Source organism: Simochromis diagramma, unplaced genomic scaffold (assembly GCF_900408965.1).
Source record: "Simochromis diagramma unplaced genomic scaffold, fSimDia1.1 OVJJ01000822.1, whole genome shotgun sequence".
In the NCBI taxonomy this organism is placed as follows: Eukaryota; Metazoa; Chordata; class Actinopteri; order Cichliformes; family Cichlidae; genus Simochromis; species Simochromis diagramma.
Genome location: NW_024387520.1, coordinates 9,512,077 through 9,532,466, shown reverse-complemented (window position 1 = coordinate 9,532,466; position 20,390 = coordinate 9,512,077). Strand labels below are relative to the sequence as shown.

Sequence of the window (20,390 nt, the reverse complement as noted above, 5' to 3'; positions counted from 1 at the left end):
AATGCGACGATAATTTCCACTATCAGTAAAAGAAAGAATAACTGAGTGAATGAATGAGTGAAAAAAAAGGGAAACTGACTGGACTGGTGAAAGCTGACAAGACTTGACTGACTTGACCACTACTTAAGGTTAACCTCCACCTAGACAGGACAAAGGGTGGGGTGGATGAATCTATGTGTGTTTCTTTTTGCAGGAGCAGAAAGATGACGGCAACATCCTAGGTTGCATGAGCTTTGGGCCGTGCCGATTTAACCTTTAAATGCCACTTTCTGTGTCTGTGAATTTACCAGTGGTGTGTTATTCATGGGCTTGTGTTGCTCACAGAAGTCACTGTGAGAAAGAGTGTATACACCTGTGCAGCGCTAACATTTACATTTCTTTTCTACAGCAGAGGGTTAATCATGTGATTTGATCATGTGATTTACAGTATTGACACACAACTTGATGTTTTTCTACAACAGGATTACTGAGTTTTTGTGTGAAGAAAACTGTGGTTACAGGCTATATGTTGGTGATGAAATTACACTGTGTTGTTGCAGAAAATGTGAATGTTACAGGGGAAAAGTGAAAGCAGTGTGATACTGTGTTTGACACCAGTGTTACTTCTTTTTACAGCGGAGTGTTAACTTTATGACCTTTTACAGCACCTCTGGAATCTGGATGACGGACGCCTGACCACCAGGATGATCCGTGTATTTGGCTAATGTTTGTGTTTCCTTTAAGACTGCTTGTAAAGGATTCAGCACAGACAGACAAGTGACAATTGAACAGATGTGCAGTGGTTACAGAATAGTCACCACTATTGGGGCTCATGGTGAGTGACAAACTTAAGGAAAGTCACTGATTACAATGTGGAATGACGATGAGATGTTTAATGATTTGGAGCAAATTATGGAAAAAAGTAGGGGTTTAATGAGGTTAGAATAAACCTGCAATGATCCTTGTCTCTGTGATGCTGAATACTTTATTACACTTATGAGTTGCTGTTGGTTGCAAATGTGAGTTGTTTTAACTTAAAAACTTTATCTTCTAGGATACAGGCTCCGGGTGGAGCTGGAAGTTAAACAAGCTAAACATGTAACTGCTGACTAATGTTTTTACACAGGGTTACAGGTTGGAGTATGGCTGCTCCAAGTGGGAAACCATGGAGATTGTTTTAGAGAGAATGTGCAACATTCTTGTGCATGTCTCATTGGGGAGTTGACACATGGCGAGAGCCGTGTGGCACAAGAGGAGTGTCATTTTTTAATTTGCAGGTGTCATGAGGTAGCATGAGAAGAAGCGAGTAAGGAAGATCGTCCACAAGATGGAAGCTGAGGCCAGGAGAGAGGCTTCAGGGGGATCAGAGATCACCTTCAGCACAGCAGACATCGCGCAGAGACCTGTGCTATTAGGCTTCCAGGAGATTGTCATGCGGAGAGTTTGCACAGCAAAATCTTAAATAAAATGAAAGAGATTCGACGTTGATGTTGAGGAAGACAACTAAGGTGTACGACGTGCTCTGCCTTAAATCGTTCGCAGCGTTGGAACATGAGGACCTGGAGGATGAAGGGAGCGTGCCAAGCTCCAAAAGTGACAGTGCAGAGGAAGTCCAACGATGGAATTGTGGTTCTGTGTAAAGCACAGATGCTAGGAGACTGGGAAATGGCTGACACCACTTTTCCCAAGGGTGGGAAAAGATTACCTAAAGTGTGTCATTTTGCCATGCAGATTTGATGCACTGCAGAGAAGCTTTCTGCGAGGGAGAGATGTAAACAGACGAGCCTTTTGTCTACATTTGCATCATGTCAACTTCTCTAAGCTGTTTGAAGTTTTGAGCCATGGATGGACATGACTCAAAAAGGGGGGAGAAGATCATAAACAACTTGATCCAATTTCCTTTTAAAAATCTTTTTCTGTGGTGACAACAGGACAGGAGAAGAGTTGTAAATGCAGATAATTCACCAGTTGACGCTAACCCCCACAGGATGCCTACAGTGAGAAGATTTGGGGTGGTTGATAGGAGTCATAAAGAAGGGTTTTGACCAGGCTACAGCTTTGAAGTTAGCTGAAAGCCACATGGACAAACAATAAAATCAACTGATGTGTTTGAATGCCTATGTCTGTATACGTTTGGATTGTAGTGACATATGATTTTTGAGAATGTTGATTCTTTTTGTTTGACTGTTGACACTCATTTGTTTACTTGCAGGATGTAGGTTACTATGTATGAGATCAATTAGAAGCAGGTTAACTGCTTACATGAAATTAACTGTGAACTTTTGCTGCAATAGGAGGTGAATGAGACGTGAGGAGCTGTGTATGAATGAAATCTACACTGACACTGCCAAAAACAAGGGTGCATAAGTTGAAATTTAAGTATACAATGACAAAAAGGGGGGAATGTTAAGTCAAATTGTTGAATGTGTCATTGTGGTTCCTAAATTTGTAAAGTCTTAGTTCAAGCAGTAGGATCAAAGCCATTCCTTTGTCTCTGACCACCTCTCCAGCCACTCTGTGCTGGGTGAGGTTTTATTGCAGATACATCCTATCTGAAAGATCTGATTCTTGTGTGGTAAGCTTCCTGCCCTTTTGTGGCTTCACTGTGTTCTGCATGGTGAACCAATACAGAAATTGAACCATATATTGGGTGTGGGGGAGATTACCATTTTATGACTAAGAATGTTGTTAGAAACAGTTGGAAGTCACGCACACAGAGAGACACATTCTCACACACTCACTCAAACACACACACACACACAGACACACATTCTCACATGCATACACACACACATACACACATTCTCACATACACACACACACACACACACGTTCTTGCACATGCATATAGATGTTTACACATACACACACATAGTGCCTTGTCTTAGAACCATTGGGGGGTTTTACGGTGGGAGATGCTTTTGCTGTGGTGTATATTGTTTGAACTGTTTTCCCAATAAAAGGCAGCAAGCGGAGGCCGGATTTGGGGTCATTTTGTGGTAGGATACGAAGTGCGTTCCTGAGATACTGACGAGGCCTCCCTTGCAAGTAAATTGATTGTCTTGTGTTCTTCATGATTAATAAGTCTCTAAACTAGCGGGGCTTGTGGAAACACAGACCCAACAATAACAAAGAGAGGGAAGGTAGTCAGAAGTAAGGGGGATCGAACTAGGCAACAATGCAGACATAAAGGACCACTACAAATACCTGGGGATCCCGCAGGAAAATGGAAACCATGACGAGGCTGCTGGCAAAGCTGCAACCACCAAGTACCTGCAGAGGGTCAGGCAAGTCCTGATGAGTCAGCTGAACGGTAAGAACAAGATCTGGGGTATCAACACTTACGCCCTGCCCATGATTAACCCTGCTGGGACAATAAGCTGGGGAAAGGAGGACATAGAAGGCCACTGACATCAAGACAAGGAAGCTCCTGATCATTCATGGAGGGTTTCAGTCCAAGTCCAGCACCCTGAAGCTGTATGCTAAATGGAAGGAAGGAGGCCGGGAACTGGTGAGTGTTAGCACCACGGTCCAGGATGAGACAACAAATATCAGGAAGATGGCCCCAACCAACCACATGCTCACGTCTACCATACCAGGCAAGACCCCAGGTGAAGGCTGTGTAAAGATGCCCCTGAGACAATCCTGCACATAACAGCAGGATGCAAGATGGAACGCCATAACCAAGTGCCCGGATGGTTGGACTTTAACAAGGTTCCAAGTAGAGCTTCAACATGCAACAAGAAGAAATAGGAGTGAGACAAAACTTTTTTGTGAGCTTGCAATTTATTATGTGCAGTGCAGCGAGGAGCGCTTGGACCTCTACGTTGGAGCAACCAAACAGCCACTCCATAAATGGATGGCTTCAACATATAAGAGCCCCCTCGACACAACAAGACTCAGCTGTACATCTGGAGCTAAAGGATAAAGGACACTACCAATGTTCATACTTTGGACCCAGAGGACAGATGGTTTGAAAACAAGTAAAATAGGCCATCTATGTCCACTGTGAATGACAATCATTGAACAGCCATCTTCAGGCACTATCACATTGACAAACTGCCTGGTGAGATGACAGCAAACCCGATCAGCATTTACAACTGAGTGATAAAACTATTTGCTTAATGTGCTCATGGACCAATGTATATATTTAAGTTATGTATACCTGAACAGTAGCATGAGAGCCTGAAGGAATGTGCGGAAGTTGTTGTGGTGATTTATAGCTGTATCCTCATTCAGCTCAATGTTGCCAAACACCTAGAGCAGAAACATGGATTCAGGCCACAATATTGTAATGGTAAATTACTGCATGAATATCACATTCTCTGACCGAGTAGCATCACACACCTGCATTCCAATGATGGCGTAGATAAAGAACAGCATGGCAATCAGTAGACAAACATAAGGCAGGGCCTAAAGGCAACAACAGGAAACAAAACGTATTTCATTTTAAATACCCACTCTGAGTTCTTCTAGGCAGTGTAGAAGTGTGTGCAGGAAATTGCTGTATGTGGCTTTGGAAGTGTACAGAAAATGTGAATATCAGGGCTAGTCAAGAATGTGTAAGCATTGTACTGTTTAAGAGCACCTTAAAAGACTGAACAAAGGTCCACAGCAAAATGCGGATGGTGTATCCCTGCCTCAGCAGCTTTATGAGTCGAGCAGCTCTAAAGAGCCTCAGAAAGCTCAGGTTGAGCAGCCTGTCCTGTTAGACACAGATAAGATAGGGAGCACTTACCCACTAAATATCATTGCTCAATGTTAAACACACTTATGGAAGTCAGCTGGTTACAAACAATCACATGTGGCAAAAGCATACAAGGTCAATACATTCAAGATCGCTAAATGCTGTTCATCACAGTGCTTTAAGAATTATCACTAAAAGGGGGCACAAAGGTTTTCCAGATGGCTCCATTTACTCATAACCTTAGACAAGAGTGCACAGACTGGTTGACAAAGGAGCAAAGGAAGCCTCCTAGTAAACACACCTATGGTACCAATTTTGAAATCTTATGTGACATAGTTCTCAAGTTATTACATTCACAAGATTTTCAGAAAACTTTCTCTGATCTTGAGGTTAAGGTCACCGGGAGTGAATGGTAAATTGACTGGTTCTTATTTAGCGCTTTTCTACTCTGAGCACTCAAAGTACTTTATACAACTTGTACATTCACCCAAGCACTTTTTTCTAAGCTGGTTCTTATTGCTTACTATCTAACATTCACAGGCATTCATACTCCAATGGATGCATTGGAGAGCAACATGGGGTTAGTATCTTGACCAACGACATTTGGCATGCAGACTGGGATTGAACCGCAAATTTTCCAGTTTGTAGGTGACCTGCTCTGCCACCGGAGCTACAGCCACCCAGAGTCAAACTTGTCCAAGGTATTTAGTAGATCCACCGATGTTATCAATTCAAAAATCCGAGGTAACGTCCTTTTTATTTATCACATTCACGACATTTTCACTGAGATTCAAACCTGTCTAAGATTTTTAGATACCTAAATGGCATCAATTTGAAGCAGAAAATATTTTTTCTCATGGGATCAGTTTCTTGATCATTAATACGCAATTATCATGACCATCAACGACTAGGGATGGACCGATCCGATATTACGTATCGGTCCGATACTGACCTAAATTCCTGAATTGGATATCGGAGAGAAATAAAAAAATGTAATCACATCCATTAAATATCACAAAAGCACCTCACAAAACGAGAGACATAGCATAACTCAGGTCATAACCTTACGGAGCAGTATGCGCCTCTTCTCTCTCCCTCCCTCTCCTGTTGCTACTTCAATCATGAAACTGATCAATGATCAGCTGATCAGTTTTTCTTTCGCGACTCCCGTCTCTCTTGTTTGTTTTTGGCCCACTTTGCACCAGAAAGAGGAAACCAGGGGCTGAACAACAGCAGCACGTTTAAGCTTGATAAGCTGTTGTTAGAATTTATTTAATATTACTTTCTACAACAGGATCCTTTTCTATGTAGCTGACGGCTGGTAACTGTGCGGGGGCGGGTCTAGCAAGGTTTTGCCAGGGGGGCAGGTAGGGCATTAACAGGGAAAGAGGGGTACAAAGAAATACTTTTCTTTCTTATTCTCATTTAAAATGTCTTGTTTTTAATAAATAATTATCTGAATCTTACACCCAAAGTTTTAATCTGATGTAAAATGTATAGAAGTCCATCACTGTATACAGCAACAATTAAGTCTAATATATACCCTAGTAAGCTATAGTACTTTTTCCTTTGGTAGGGTACCATCTGTGCAGTCTGCAATTCTGTTGAAGAAAGATGTTGAATCTATTAAATTATTGTATAAAAATAATTGATTTCTGTGTTTTTTGGTTTTGTTTTTGTTTTTTACATGTGCATTAAAGTTAATTTAATTGCGCCAATTAAGCAAGTATGGGGTGATTCCCCGTACTTGCCAACCTTGAGAACTCAGAATTAGGGAGACATTCAATGGATGTGTGTGTGTGTGTGTGGATATATATACACATATTGCAAAAACTTGAATTTTACAGTGTTTATTTATTTAAAACTATTTATTTAAAGTATGTTACATGTTCTTAGCCTGGATACCATGGCTATCAAGTACTGATGTCCCCTAATATGTTTTTGTGAAGTCTAAAGACAATCCAAAAAATATTGTGGGTAAAATAAAGTTTACTGACTTAAGATGCAGTTTAAATCTTGCTAGAAGTTCATTAGACTGCTAGCAAGATGTAAACTGCAGGTTTATAGGGTTTCTTTTCCCTACATCACCAGCATGAAAATGTTTTTATCATAGGACAGTTTTATTTACAGAAACCCACTCACCGTAGTCTAGTGATGTTTTTGGACCATGGCATGCCAACACCATTGACGACAATCAACAACAAATGTGTAGAATGACAGAAAGAGTTGGGAAAGAGAGGCAAGAGAACACAAACAGTCATACTGTACAGCATAAACTGATAACAATCAGCAAATAATCGTATGCAGATACATATACACACATGTGTACAGAGATATACTTATAGTATAGTATAATATAGATATACTTATAGTAGACTGAAAAGTCTGGAATAAATAAAGAAACTACCCACAAAATATGCAAAAACACTAAAATATAACTCAGCCAAATATCACACATTGAAGGTTACTCTCTAATGTGGATTCAGAAAAACACCTGTCCTGTAATTATTGCATCGTATCAAAACATGACTACCTCAAATCCTTTCCTTTTCCCCAGCTATATAGCCTCTGTCACGACTCTGCCATGTGACTGACCACTGGCTAGTTAGCTTGCTTGCTAAGCCCCAGTTAATTTTCTAAACTGCAGTGTTTTTATGTATCCCATGAAATATTTAAGTGAGAGTGAGGTGGGTGGGGAAAAAGTGCTCTTACATTGATTTCCGTCACCAGGATATCAGTAATGCTTCCCAACACTGTCACAAAGTCAAACACGTTCCAAGCATCCTTTAGGTAGTTCTGAAGAAAAAAAGCAAAAAAACAAAAAACAATAAAATCAGGAGCTGTGCTTTACCTTTAAGAGTATTTAGAGTTGCTTTATAATGACTACCCACCAATGGCCCAAAAGCAATGATCTTGAGAATACATTCCAGAGAGAAGAGAGTGGTGAACACTATGTTGAGGTTCTTTAGCATTACTTCATAGAACTCTGGAGCTCCATAGAACTACAAGAGAAGGGCAAATGAGACGTTAAGGCACATTTTAAGGTGACGAATAACGATTAGCTTTTCCTCCTCAGTGTGTCAGGCTAATGCATTCCTTCTATGTCCATTATATGGAGACTATACCCCATAGTGCTTAAAATATGAAAATCTTGATACAGATGGAAGAAAAGTGGACAATACATGTAGAAAGGCTAATTTATAACATATCCTGTTCTCAAAAACTGACATAACTATAACTCTATAGCCGGACTCAAGAAATACATGCTTAAAGATTTTAAAACATGTGACATCACCGGGTTGGTTAGTTGCTAGTAATAGACTGACACTGTTTGTGTTAGCTAACTACTAACAAAAACAATAACTCAGGGTAAATAAAGGACACTAAAACTAAAAATCAGTTTAAGTGGATTACTTTTGTGCTGCCCTTTGCTGCAACCATGAATTTTAAGTTAAAACTAAGGATACACTATTCACTTTTCTCTGACTGTCAAGCATTCAGTGGCTCTCTGTTGTCTGGCTAGTTGCAGTGAAACAGAAATTCCGCCTACCACACATATTAACCAATTTTTCCTGCAGATATGCTGATGTATTTCCTGATTGTGCTTCAGTAAAAAAAAAAAAAAAACACAGTTATGTTTGTGATGTGATGTGAATGTATTAATCACTAGTGTAAACTGTTTGGATCTGCTTGGGAAAAGAAAGATTGTTTTATTCCATAAAATACCACTTATCGCATCACCTGATTGCGCTGCTTTGAACACCCTGCTAGATGAGGAAAATAAGAGTTTTTGACTCTAGCTTGTTGGCCCGGTAAACCACCTGTCACCTGAATCAAACGGGCTGTCTTCCACACTGTCCTTATTCAAAACGTTTTTTACAAACCTGAACCTTAAGGCTAACAGGTGGATTTTCCCATGTCAGTGTAGCTAGTCAGACAATGAAGAACTGGGTCTGATGCTAGTTAGCTAACAGAAACTAATTCAGTTAGCTAACTGATTCTACTAATCGCATCTTGGCGAAATCACGTTCTGTACAAGATGCCACTAAATTAAACATGTTCTAAAAACTTTGCGCACATATTTCTTAAAACATCTACAAAAACAGTGCTACATCTATGTTAGTTTTTAAGAGCAGGTCTCAATGGTATAAATTAGAAAAAATTTGAAATTCACACGTAGAAATGAAAGATTCAAGGTGGGGGTAGGGTTTCATCAGGGATTACCTCCGGGCCCCTTTGTGTTTGACTATTATGGGACTATTATCCCTCCAAAACCCCATCCCCTTGGGACTGTGGCTACGTCCACAGTCGCAAGGAACAAGAAACACAGTCCCACAGGAAAACAGAGTTTTTTAAATGGACTAACAATGAGGAGGAGTTGTTGCTGCGAGTAACACAAAAGTACAAAGTTGCAAAAGCGAGTGAGAATTAAAGAATTTTAAGAAAAGCTATCTGGAGCATGTACAGACTGATATCAATCTTTAATAGGGCTGTCAAAATTGAGAGCAAACAAAACAACTGCTGTATAATGCCCTCCGCTATCTCTGTTTAATTGGACACATGACTGCATCATATGACTGACATGCGTCATCGTTTTATAAAGTCTGCGTCCACACTGCGACACGAAAGCAACGTTTTCAAATGTATGCATTTTATAGAGCGCTTTCCATGAGTGAAAACGTTGTCTCAGTGTGGACGGGAGGCCAAAACGGAGAGAAAACTATGCGTTTTCAAACAAAAACGCATTAGTGTGAAAGTAGCCTGTGTCACCTCCCAGACCACCAAAAACAAAGCACAAATTAGCAAAAAAAGTTTTAAACAAAAATTAAAAGACAGAATAGAATGTACAACTGCAGCAAAGAGTAAAACACTAGATTGTTAAACATTCTCTTCTGTACAGAAACAGTACTGTACAGTCCAGAAAAAGCATTAGTCAAGGTTACAATCTTCTTATGGCCTCAGACAGTGGACAGTGGTCTGTGTTATTTAACAGTCCTATTTTTTGTAAATGGAGAGTCCTCTTCACACACTAAGGTTAATTATGGTGTTCAACAGGGTTCAGTGCTAGGATCAGTTCTTTTTACCTTAAGCTGGGCATACACTGTGCGATTTTTTCAGTCGCGTTATTCAGCTCCTGCTCAAACTGTATGATTGACTCTCAGGGGTTAGAAGTTCGTAGAGCACAATGCAGGGTCTCACACTATACGGTGCTCACACTTGCGTGTGTCTAACACGAAAGTTATAACACAAAATCTGTCTCTCGCTCTCCCTCTCCCTTTCACTCACACATAGACACATCCACCACCACCATCAACGTTGCTAAATTGCTAATGAAAACTAGAAAATCCATTTTCTGAAGAAACTGCAGTGTGATTGCTGATAGCTGAATGTTTTGAGCTGAAATGATATAAATGCTGAATTTAAGTAAAAAAATGTTTAATGAGATGAAAAATACAGAATTATTCACCTGAAAACAAAAGTGCAGAACTGCTAAAGGCTGATGTTAACACAGAAGAAGTTTGAAAGCAGTTTTGAGTCACAAAGCATCTGAATGAATATTAAAAGTTCATATTCTTTTAATCACCAAATCACTGAAATGTGGGAGAATTCACTACAGAAAGATCAATGCTGTAAGTTTTAATGATCCAGTCAGAAAGGATGATTCTTAAAGTCATCAACTGACTCCAAATGCCCAGGTTTGAACCACCTATCTGCTAAAAACAAATCCACCAATCAAACAGAAGCCTGAATTTCATGGGCCAATCAGAATGCTTGATCCAGTTGTCCAGGACTAACTACTGATATACAACTACTCTGTGGCAAAACCCTGTCAAATCTGCCTCGGTGCACCTGTTGAACAATTGCTTCTAAATCCAAGACCCTAACTCCTATCAAAATCATTTTCAAAAGGTGAATATCCCGAGGACCTGTTCTACACTGTTAGATGGCGCCGGTGAGGTCGGCTGCCGTCACGACTGCTCCGACCACTTTTTCTTTGTCTTTGTTTTTTAAGTTAGTTTTCAGCGTTTCTAAATCGGCAAAATCATCACCATTGGGTACATTAGGTATGACAGTGACACTCTTGTTTCTATTGGTATACAATGTACTCACAATTCGAAGTTTTTAACTCCGGACCCGAGCTGGCCGAGTGAGATCTCGAGGGAGAACAAAGGGAAGCGGCGGCGGCCTAGAGGGAAGCGAGCCGGCGTCAGGAACAGGCTGAGAGCTCGTGCACACCGCACACCTCTGCCTAGCATCCTGTTCGCCAACGTCCAGTCACTGGAGAACAAGCTTGACGACCTCAGGGCCAGGATAAAGTTCCAGAGAGACATTCGGGACTGCAATCTCCTCTGCTTCACCGAGACATGGCTGAACCCAGCGGTGCCGGACCACGCCATCCAGCCGGCCGAGTTCTTCTCGGTTCACCGCATGGACAGGACACGGGACTCGGGGAAGTCAAGGGGAGGCGGCGTGTGTTTAATGGTGAACAACAACTGGTGCAACAGTGCGAACGTTGTTCCTCTCACACGCTCCTGCACACCAAATCTGGAACTACTGTCCATCATGTGTCGTCCTTTTTATCTACCTCGGGAATTTACATCGGTCATTGTAAGTGCCGTTTATATTCCACCACAAGCGGACACGGTCACCGCCTTATGCGAGCTGCATGAGGCACTCACACAGCACCAGACACAACACCGGGACGCTGCGCTTATTGTGACGGGGGACTTTAATAGCGCCAACCTCAAACGCGCAGCGCCGAACTTTTATCAACACATCACCTGCCCCACCAGAGGTGAAAGGACACTGGACCACTGCTACACTACGGTCAAGGACGGCTACAAGGCACAATCACGCCCCCCGTTTGGCAAATCTGATCACGCCGCCATTTTCCTCATGCCAAAATACAAACAAAGGCTGAAACAGGAAGTTCCGGTTCAGAGGAAGGTCGCGCGCTGGACGGACCAATCTGTGGCCGCGTTACAGGACGCACTCGATGACGCAGACTGGGGCATGTTCAGGAACAGCTCCGACGATGACATCAACGTGTTTACGGAAGCGGTTGTGGGATTCATCGGGAAACTAGCGGATGATACCGTGGAGACAAAGACTATCACAACGTTTCCCAACCAGAAGCCGTGGGTGGATAAAACCATCCGCGACGCTCTGAGATCCCGCACCGCTGCCTACAACACGGGACTCATGACGGGGGACATGGACCCGTACAAAGCCGCGTCATATAACGTGCGGAGGGCGGTGAAAGAGGCGAAGCAGCGCTACGGGAGGAAACTAGAGTCACAACTCCAACAGAGTGACTCTAGGAGCCTGTGGCGGGGACTAAGGACAATAACGGACTACAAAGCACCAACAACCGGTATGACGAACGCGGCCGTGACTCTGGCAGACGAGCTGAACACTTTCTATGCTCGCTTCGAGGCTGCAGCTAAGGTCTCCAACAATGCTAGTGTTAGCGGCGCTAACGGCTGCAGACAGGAAGATGCTGCCAGCACCGGAAACGTGCTCGTCATCTCCGAGCATGAAGTAAGGAGAGCCTTCAAGAGAGTGAACACCAGGAAAGCAGCAGGACCAGACGGCATCCCAGGTCGTATCCTAAGAGACTGCGCATACCAGCTAGCTCCTGTGTTCACTGAGATATTCAACATCTCTTTATCTCAGTCGGTGATCCCCACATGCTTCAAAGAGTCCATCATTGTTCCTGTCCCGAAGAAACCCCACCCTGCTTCTCTCAATGACTATCGCCCTGTAGCCCTCACCTCAGTAGTGATGAAGTGCTTTGAACGCCTGGTCAGAGACTTCATCATTTCTTCACTACCAGACACACTGGACCCACTACAGTTCGCTTACCGTCCAAATCGTTCCACAGACGATGCCATCTCTCATCTCCTCCACACATCACTCACTCACTTGGACACTAGAAGGGGGAATTATGTTAAAATGCTCTTCATAGACTACAGCTCTGCATTTAACACCATAATTCCCTCCACACTCACCACCAAGCTGGAGCATCTGGGACTCAGCTCATCTATGTGTCAGTGGATCTCCAACTTCCTAACTGGCAGACCACAGGCAGTAAGGATGGGCGGACATGTCTCAGCCTCCACCACTCTCAGCACTGGAGCCCCCCAGGGGTGTGTTCTGAGCCCCCTGCTGTACTCTTTGTACACATATGACTGTGTGGCCACTACCAGCTCCACCACCATCATCAAGTTTGCTGACGACACCGTCGTGGTGGGCCTGATCTCTGATAACAACGAGACGGCCTACCTGAAGGAGATTAGGAATCTGGAGAACTGGTGCCAGAGGAACAACCTCCTTCTAAACGTCAGTAAGACAAAGGAGCTGATAGTGGACTTCAGCACAAAGCAGGAGAGGAACTACCAGACCCCCGTCATCAACGAGTGCCCAGTGGAGAGAGTGGACAGCTTCAAATACCTCGGAGTTCACATCACGCAGGACCTGTCATGGTCCTGTCACATCAACACCGTGGTGAAAAAGGCCCGACAGCGTCTCTACCACCTCAGACGCTTGAGAGACTTCCAACTGCCCTCCAAGGTGCTCAGGAACTTTTACTCGTGCACCATAGAGAGCATCCTGGCGGGAAACATCTTAACCTGGTTCGGGAACAGCACCATGCAGGACAGACGAGCTCTACAGAGGGTTGTGCGGTCAGCTGAGCGCACCATCCGCTCCGAGCTCCCTGACCTGCACTCAATCTACAGCAGGCGGTGCTGGACCAAGGCCAGGAAGATCGTGAAGGACCTCAGCCATCCCAACAACAGACTGTTCTCTCTGTTGAGGTCAGGAAAGCGATTCCGCTCCCTGAAGACCAACACAGAGAGACTGAGGAGGAGCTTCTTCCCGCAGGCGATACGGTCTCTCAATCACACCACCACACAGTACTGACCCACACATACAGTTCTTACACACACACTGGACTTTCTGGACTTTGTTTTTGCACAACACTGGTCACTATATTCTTCATTTCCGGTTAATACTTGTACAGCTGCTGTTATTGTGTATATATTATTTATATTTAGATTTCTTCATACATTCTTATATAGTTCTATATTGTGTATTTTGTTGTACAGTTATTTTATTTTCAACTTTAATTTATATATTTTATCTTATTCTTCCCAGTTAAATTTACCCTTCATTCTAATTTGTGTTGTACAGTTATTTCATTTTTAACCTTAATTTATATTTTATTCCTTCCTAGTTAAATTTACCCTTTTTAATTTTTCATATTTATTTCCTATCTTATTCATAGCCTTTCCTTTTTTTTGTTTTCTTTAGGTCACGAGCAGTTGTCCAAGCATTTCACTACATATCGTACTGTGTATGACTGTGTACGTGACAAATAAAATTTGAATTTGTTAATTTGAATTTGTTACACAACTAATAGTTATGTCTATAACTTCTGTTCCCTGAAGGAGAGGAACAAGGTACAACACATAAGTATGGGATATCACGCCCTTGCGTGTCCTGGCTGAAGAAATCTTTATTCACACCTTTAAGGCAGATGACGCGCACGGCCCCACCTGCACATATAGCCGCTGTCATCACAGTCATCCCTCAGTTCAATAGCCGCTCTTCACTGAGCCAAACTGCTCAGTGGGGCCACCTTGTGTTGTACCTCGTTCCTCTCCTTCAGGGAACAGAAATTATAGACATAACTATTCGTCCCTTTCAGTCGATTCACTCTGTACAACACATAAGTATGGGACATATACACACGCCCCGCAGAGCAGCCACCGAACCGGAATCAGACCAAGACATCCTTAGTGAGCGGTAGACCCAGCAGAAAGGACAGTATGAGCCACCGAAGGGGCTGTAACGTCCAACCGATAAAACCGCACAAAAGTGTGCGGTGATGCCCAACTAGCTGCCACACAAATATCAGCTACAGGCACCTCTTTAAAAAGAGCCCATGAGGTTGCCATCCAGAAGTGGAATGAGCTCTCACCCCCTGGGGCAAAGCAAGACCTCTGGTGCCGTATGCCAGTGAGATAGCTTCTATAATCCAGTGGGACAGCCTCTATTTAGACAGACCTCTACCTCTATTTGGATTAGCGAAGCAGACAAACAGCTGGCCACATAAACGCACATTCTGAGTGCGCTCAATGTAGGTGCGTAGCACACGCACTGGACAAAGAGAATGCATCCTCTTCTGCTGCTCAGATGCAAAAGGAGGGGAGCAAAAGCTCAGCAACTCAAACTAAGAGCTATAAGATGCAGGCATGATCTTGGGAAAATAGGTAGCATTTGAAAGCAATACGACCTTGTGGCCATCAGGAGAGAACTGTGTGCAGGAGGGATGCACAGACAGAGCATGAAGGTCACCCACTCGCCTTGCCGAAGCCAAAGCGAGAAGTAATGCAGTCTTATATGAAAGAAATTTAATATCCACAGACTCAATGGGTTCAAACAAAGGGCCTCCAGCACCAAAGATAAGTCCCAAGCAGGGACACAGGACTTAAGCACGGGTCTCAGCCGGCGAACCCCTTTCAGAAAACGTATGGCAAGGGGATGTGCACCTGGTGTCACCCCATCAAAGCCAATATGACCAGCAGATATAGCTGCTAAATAAACCGTAATTGTCGAAAATGAAAGGCCCTTTTCCAGCAGCTGTCAAAAACATCCACAATAGAGCACTGAAATGCGATGCACACAGGCGGTGAAAGAGAGTCCACCGCTCTCATTTTTAACAGTCCAAGTGGCACTACAGCGATCATAGATGCCATCATGCCCAACAAACATAATGTCGTCTGGAAACGCAGTCTGCGTCCCAGCTGAAACTGAGTGAGGCAGCGATGAAATGCGGTCACTCTGTGCTCCGACAAACGTGCGCGGCTGGAAAGCGAGCATATTTCCAAACTGAGGAAAGAAATCTGCTGACTCGGGATTAGTGAGCTCTTTTGAAAGTTCACAGATTGTAACATGGGAACTTGTACATTCATACATTTTGTTGGAGGCACCTTTCCTGGGGCACAACAATGAAAAACAGCAGGAACACGTGATGTGGTCACCTGAACATTTAACACACCTGAACAGGGAGTTACAACCTGAGGCATTTTGTGTGCAGGGGGTTTGTGCCTTCTGGGGCTGACAACCTGAACAGAACTTAAGTGGCACCTCTTGGGCGGCAACAGAGGGGTAAAAGCAGCGTCTCCCTGCCGCCGGCCCCCTTCTCCACTCGAAACCACAGCTAGGAGGGCTGAGGCTTCTTCCTCCTGGGCGTCGGGTCCCGTCGGGGGCCCGTCGGGGGCCCGAGAGTGGGCCTTTGCTCCAGGCCGTGGAGCTTGGGCCAGAGGATGCGCTCCCGCTGGTGGCACACCCACTGCAGTGGTGGGTGCCTGTCTCTTGCCAGTTGGCAGAGGAGCGGTGGGCATGTGAGAGCTAGCTGTGGGCTTGGGCTTCGCCTGACATCTGGGGATGATGTCGCGCAGAGCTTCCGTCTGCTTCTTCCTCAGATCGAATCTAGCCTGAATGGCTTCAAGTGAATGTCCAAATAACCCAGCTGCAGACACTGGTGCTTCCATATACAGTGGGGCAAAAAAGTATTTAGTCAGCCACCGATTGTGCAAGTTCCCCCACTTAAAATGATGACAGAGGTCAGTAATTTGCACCAGAGGTACACTCCAACTGTGAGAGACAGAATGTGAAAAAAAAATCCATGAATTCACATGGTAGGATTTGTAAAGAATTTATCCGTAAATTAGGGTGGAAAATAAGTATTTGGTCACCTCAAACAAGGAAAATCTCTGGCTCTCACAGACCTGTAACGTCTTCTGTAAGAAGCTTTTCTGTCCCCCACTCGTTACCTGTATGAATGGCACCTGTTTGAACTCATCATCTGTATAAAAGACACCTGTCCACAGCCTCAAACAGTCAGACTCCAAACTCCGCCATGGCCAAGAGCAAAGAGCTTTCGAAGGACACCAGGAAAAGTATTGTAGACCTGCACCAGACTGGGAAGAGTGAATCTACAATAGGCAAGCAGCTTGGTGTGAAAAAATCAACTGTGGGAGCAATCATCAGAAAATGGAAGACGTGTTCCGCTGCTGAAGCCAGTGCATGTCCAGGCCCGTCTGAAGTTTGCCAGAGAGCACATGGATGATACATACGTCTTGTATGTATCGATCTGGGGCTCCACGCAAGATCTCATCCCGTGGGGTCAAAATGATCATGAGAACGGTGAGCAAAGATCCCAGAACCACACGGGGGGACCTGGTGAATGACCTGCAGAGAGCTGGGACCAAAGTAACAAAGGTCACCATCAGTAACACACTACAACGGCAGGGAATCAAATCCCGCAGTGCCAGACGTGTTCCGCTGCTGAAGCCAGTGCATGTCCAGGCCCGTCTGAAGTTTGCCAGAGAGCACATGGATGATACAGCAGAGGATTGGGAGAATGTCATGTGGTCAGATGAAACCAAAGTAGAACTTTTTGGTATAAACTCAACTCGTCGTGTTTGGAGGAAGACGAATACTGAGTTGCATCCCAAGAACACCATACCTACTGTGAAGCATGGGGGTGGAAACATCATGCTATGGGGCTGTTTTTCTGCCAAGGGGACAGGACGACTGATCCGTGTTAAGGACAGAATGAATGGGGCCATGTATCGTGAGATTTTGAGCCAAAACCTCCTTCCATCAGTGAGAACTTTGAAGATGAAACGAGGCTGGGTCTTCCAACATGACAATGATCCAAAACACACCGCCCGGGCAACAAAGGAGTGGCTCCGTAAGAAGCATTTGAAAGTCCTGGAGTGGCCTAGCCAGTCTCCAGACCTCAACCCCATAGAAAATCTGTGGCGGGAGTTGAAAGTCCGTGTTGCTCGGCGACAGCCCCAAAACATCACTGCTCTCGAGAAGATCTGCATGGAGGAATGGGCCAAAATACCAGCTACTGTGTGTGCAAACCTGGTAAAGACCTATAGTAAACGTTTGACCTCTGTTATTGCCAACAAAGGTTATGTTACAAAGTATTGAGTTGTATTTTTGTTATTGACCAAATACTTATTTTCCACCCTGATTTATGAATAAATTCTTTACAAATCCTACCATGTGGATTCATGGATTTGTTTTACACATTCTGTCTCTCACAGTTGAAGTGTACCTCTGGTGCAAATTACTGACCTCTGTCATCATTTTAAGTGGGGGAACTTGCACAATCGGTGGCTGACTAAATACTTTTTTGCCCCACTGTATCTATCACGATATAAGCCAAATAACTATATTTGTAAGATGTGCCGTTGCTCACAAGTAAAATGTGAAATAATCAGCAGCTTGTTTTTATTTAAATATTTATTTCCCATAATAAGTTCAACAGGGTAGATGTACTTAAGGAACATGAGACTTTTTCAGATAAATAAATGCAAATATTGCAAACTACACAAAAGGCAGCCGCTAAAGCGTTTAAGTTTCAAAATAGAACAAACGAAACAGACTACTAAATTGTCAATTCCACTTAGAAACAAAATATTAATTCTAAAAATAAATCTTAGTTTGTTTTACAGAAGAACAGACAAAACTGACTAACTTTTGTCAATATCAAATAAACTGAGAACTAAAAGGAAATTCTCAATCTCTCCTTGTTGTATAGCTTAGCTTTTCAAACAGTTTTAACAGTTACTTTAGTCTGACAAAAGCCGAATGACGAATTAGCGCTTCCAGTCAGAGACTGAGGCTACGTCCACACGTACACGGGTATTTTTGAAAACGGAGATTTTCCGTTTTAGTTTTAAAAAATAATCCCGTCCACACATAAAAGGGAGAAATGAAGGAAAACGCTGCTATGAACATGCCAAAGCATCAGGTGGAGCTAGATTCCTAACCGTGCAGAAATGTTGGCCAATCAGAAGTCTAGAAGCCTCGGTGGGAAAAAGTAAACAAAGCTGGGGCATAGAAGCAGAATCGAGTCGTATGTGTGGAGGGACAGTAACTGTGTGTATATGTAAGCATTTAAACACTGCAGAGAGTAGAATTAACAGCAACAGTATTGTAGAAATTCATTTCACCGAAACAATAACGTGGCGCACAGTGTGACGTCAAAAAATGCGCACACCTTTGACGCTGCGTTTTCTCCGTTTTTCTAGTCCACACGTAAATGCAAAAACGGACTTTTCAAAAATATCCACCCTGGCCGGAGTTTTTAAAAATCTTCGTTTTCAGTGACCAAAAACGCCGTTTACGTGTGGACGAAAGGTGCAAACGCATAGAAAAATCTGCGTTTTCAAAAATACCCGGGTACGTGTGGACGTAGCGCATGCACCAGTTTATTGTATTTCCAGACTTGCTTTCGGCACAATTTACAGTGCACGCTACTCTGTTTTTTGTCAGAGTTGAAATACCCGAAATACCTTCACACTACAGAACTTCTATGGCTCGTCCGTTCGACAATCTCTCCGGCATTGGAACCATCATCTGTTTTCTCTTCGGTAACCTTCGGTCACGCTTGGTTGATTTTTCTAGTCGGCACACTCATTTCCTCCATTACCCGGGCGGTACGGTGGCTGGCTGCTTCCCAAACAAATACACATGTGCGGCTTGGCACTTGTGCTGTACGTAACAAGTCACGTGACGTGACGCTGCGGCTGTGATTGGTTCGGCTCTGCGCTACTTAATTTGGATTGGCTGTTCTTTTTTTTTTTTTTAAGAGGACAAGAGCGGCGAGGTCTATCGCAATAGTTTAATTTTTCTATCGAGAAAAAGTTATATCGCGATACATATCGTTATCGTTCTATCGCCCAGCTCTACTCGTTACCCCATGTATACTACACGATAAATGCACGACACACGATGAAGGCGAAACTTGGGCCGATCACCACCAGAGGCGGAGCCAGACATTTGAAACACCCGGGGCTTATCCCTAAAGGGTAGTATGCATGTGGGATTTTTTTTTTTTGGGGGGGGGGGGGGGGGTACTTTTAATTAAGCAGCAAGGCAGAACAAAATCAGGGCTGTATCAAGACACGAGGACTAAACCCCAATTCAACCAGACCCAGAACTGATCCGGAATTTAAACAGGACTACAACAGTTCAAAATCAGGACTACTTAGGACTTAACCAAGACAGAACCAGAATCAAAACTAGATGATAGTAGCACTGAAAATCATCATAGACCTGCACTACACTTATTTTTTTATTTCTACCAAAGTACAGATTCAGCAAAGTTTATATAATTATTTAGCCTTGTTGTGCAAACAAGCCTGCATAACTTAATAAATATATAACTTGAAAAATAACAAACCTAAAAAGAAACACTAGGTACAAGATACATGAGTACCTATAATACGGTGATACTTTTGGTAAACAACCATTTGGCTAACATGTGTATCTCACCTGCTCTTGTTCCATCTTTGTTCTGTCCTCATTCTCCATCTCCCTCTCTCTCCCTCTTTGTGCTGACAATCATCAAATATACAGTTGAAACCATAAAGTGTATGTAAATATCTGGTTTAAACTGTGAATATACTGCTGTGTATTGAAATACCTCTTGTTTTGCATAGAAATATACTGAACAACATACAAAGCATAATATATAAAATACTACCAGAGTTTTTTCTTTGAAAGAAACCCCTTATGTCCATTCTTGTATATCAGTACATTACTGAAACAGATTTATTTAGCCGTGGACTGTAACAACTGAAAATATGAAATAAACACACATGTAAGCTAAGACTCTCTAAAGAAACAGCAT

At 43.3% G+C, this 20,390-nt stretch overlaps 1 protein-coding gene across 16 annotated transcripts in view; it reads right to left on the bottom strand.

The window, feature by feature from the left end:
* The window catches only part of cacna1ba (calcium channel, voltage-dependent, N type, alpha 1B subunit, a), a 332,183-nt gene that overhangs the window by 89,654 nt on the left and 222,139 nt on the right, over positions 1 to 20,390 (bottom strand). For all 16 annotated transcript variants that reach the window (XM_040019432.1, XM_040019434.1, XM_040019438.1 and 13 more), the window contains 6 exons: positions 7,558 to 7,668; positions 7,379 to 7,462; positions 6,809 to 6,814; positions 4,568 to 4,684; positions 4,327 to 4,392; positions 4,145 to 4,236 (listed from right to left, as the gene is read on the bottom strand). In XM_040019432.1, coding sequence (XP_039875366.1) covers positions 4,145 to 4,236; positions 4,327 to 4,392; positions 4,568 to 4,684; positions 6,809 to 6,814; positions 7,379 to 7,462; positions 7,558 to 7,668 — 476 coding nt within the window. The remainder of the gene's footprint in view (positions 1 to 4,144; positions 4,237 to 4,326; positions 4,393 to 4,567; positions 4,685 to 6,808; positions 6,815 to 7,378; positions 7,463 to 7,557; positions 7,669 to 20,390) is intronic.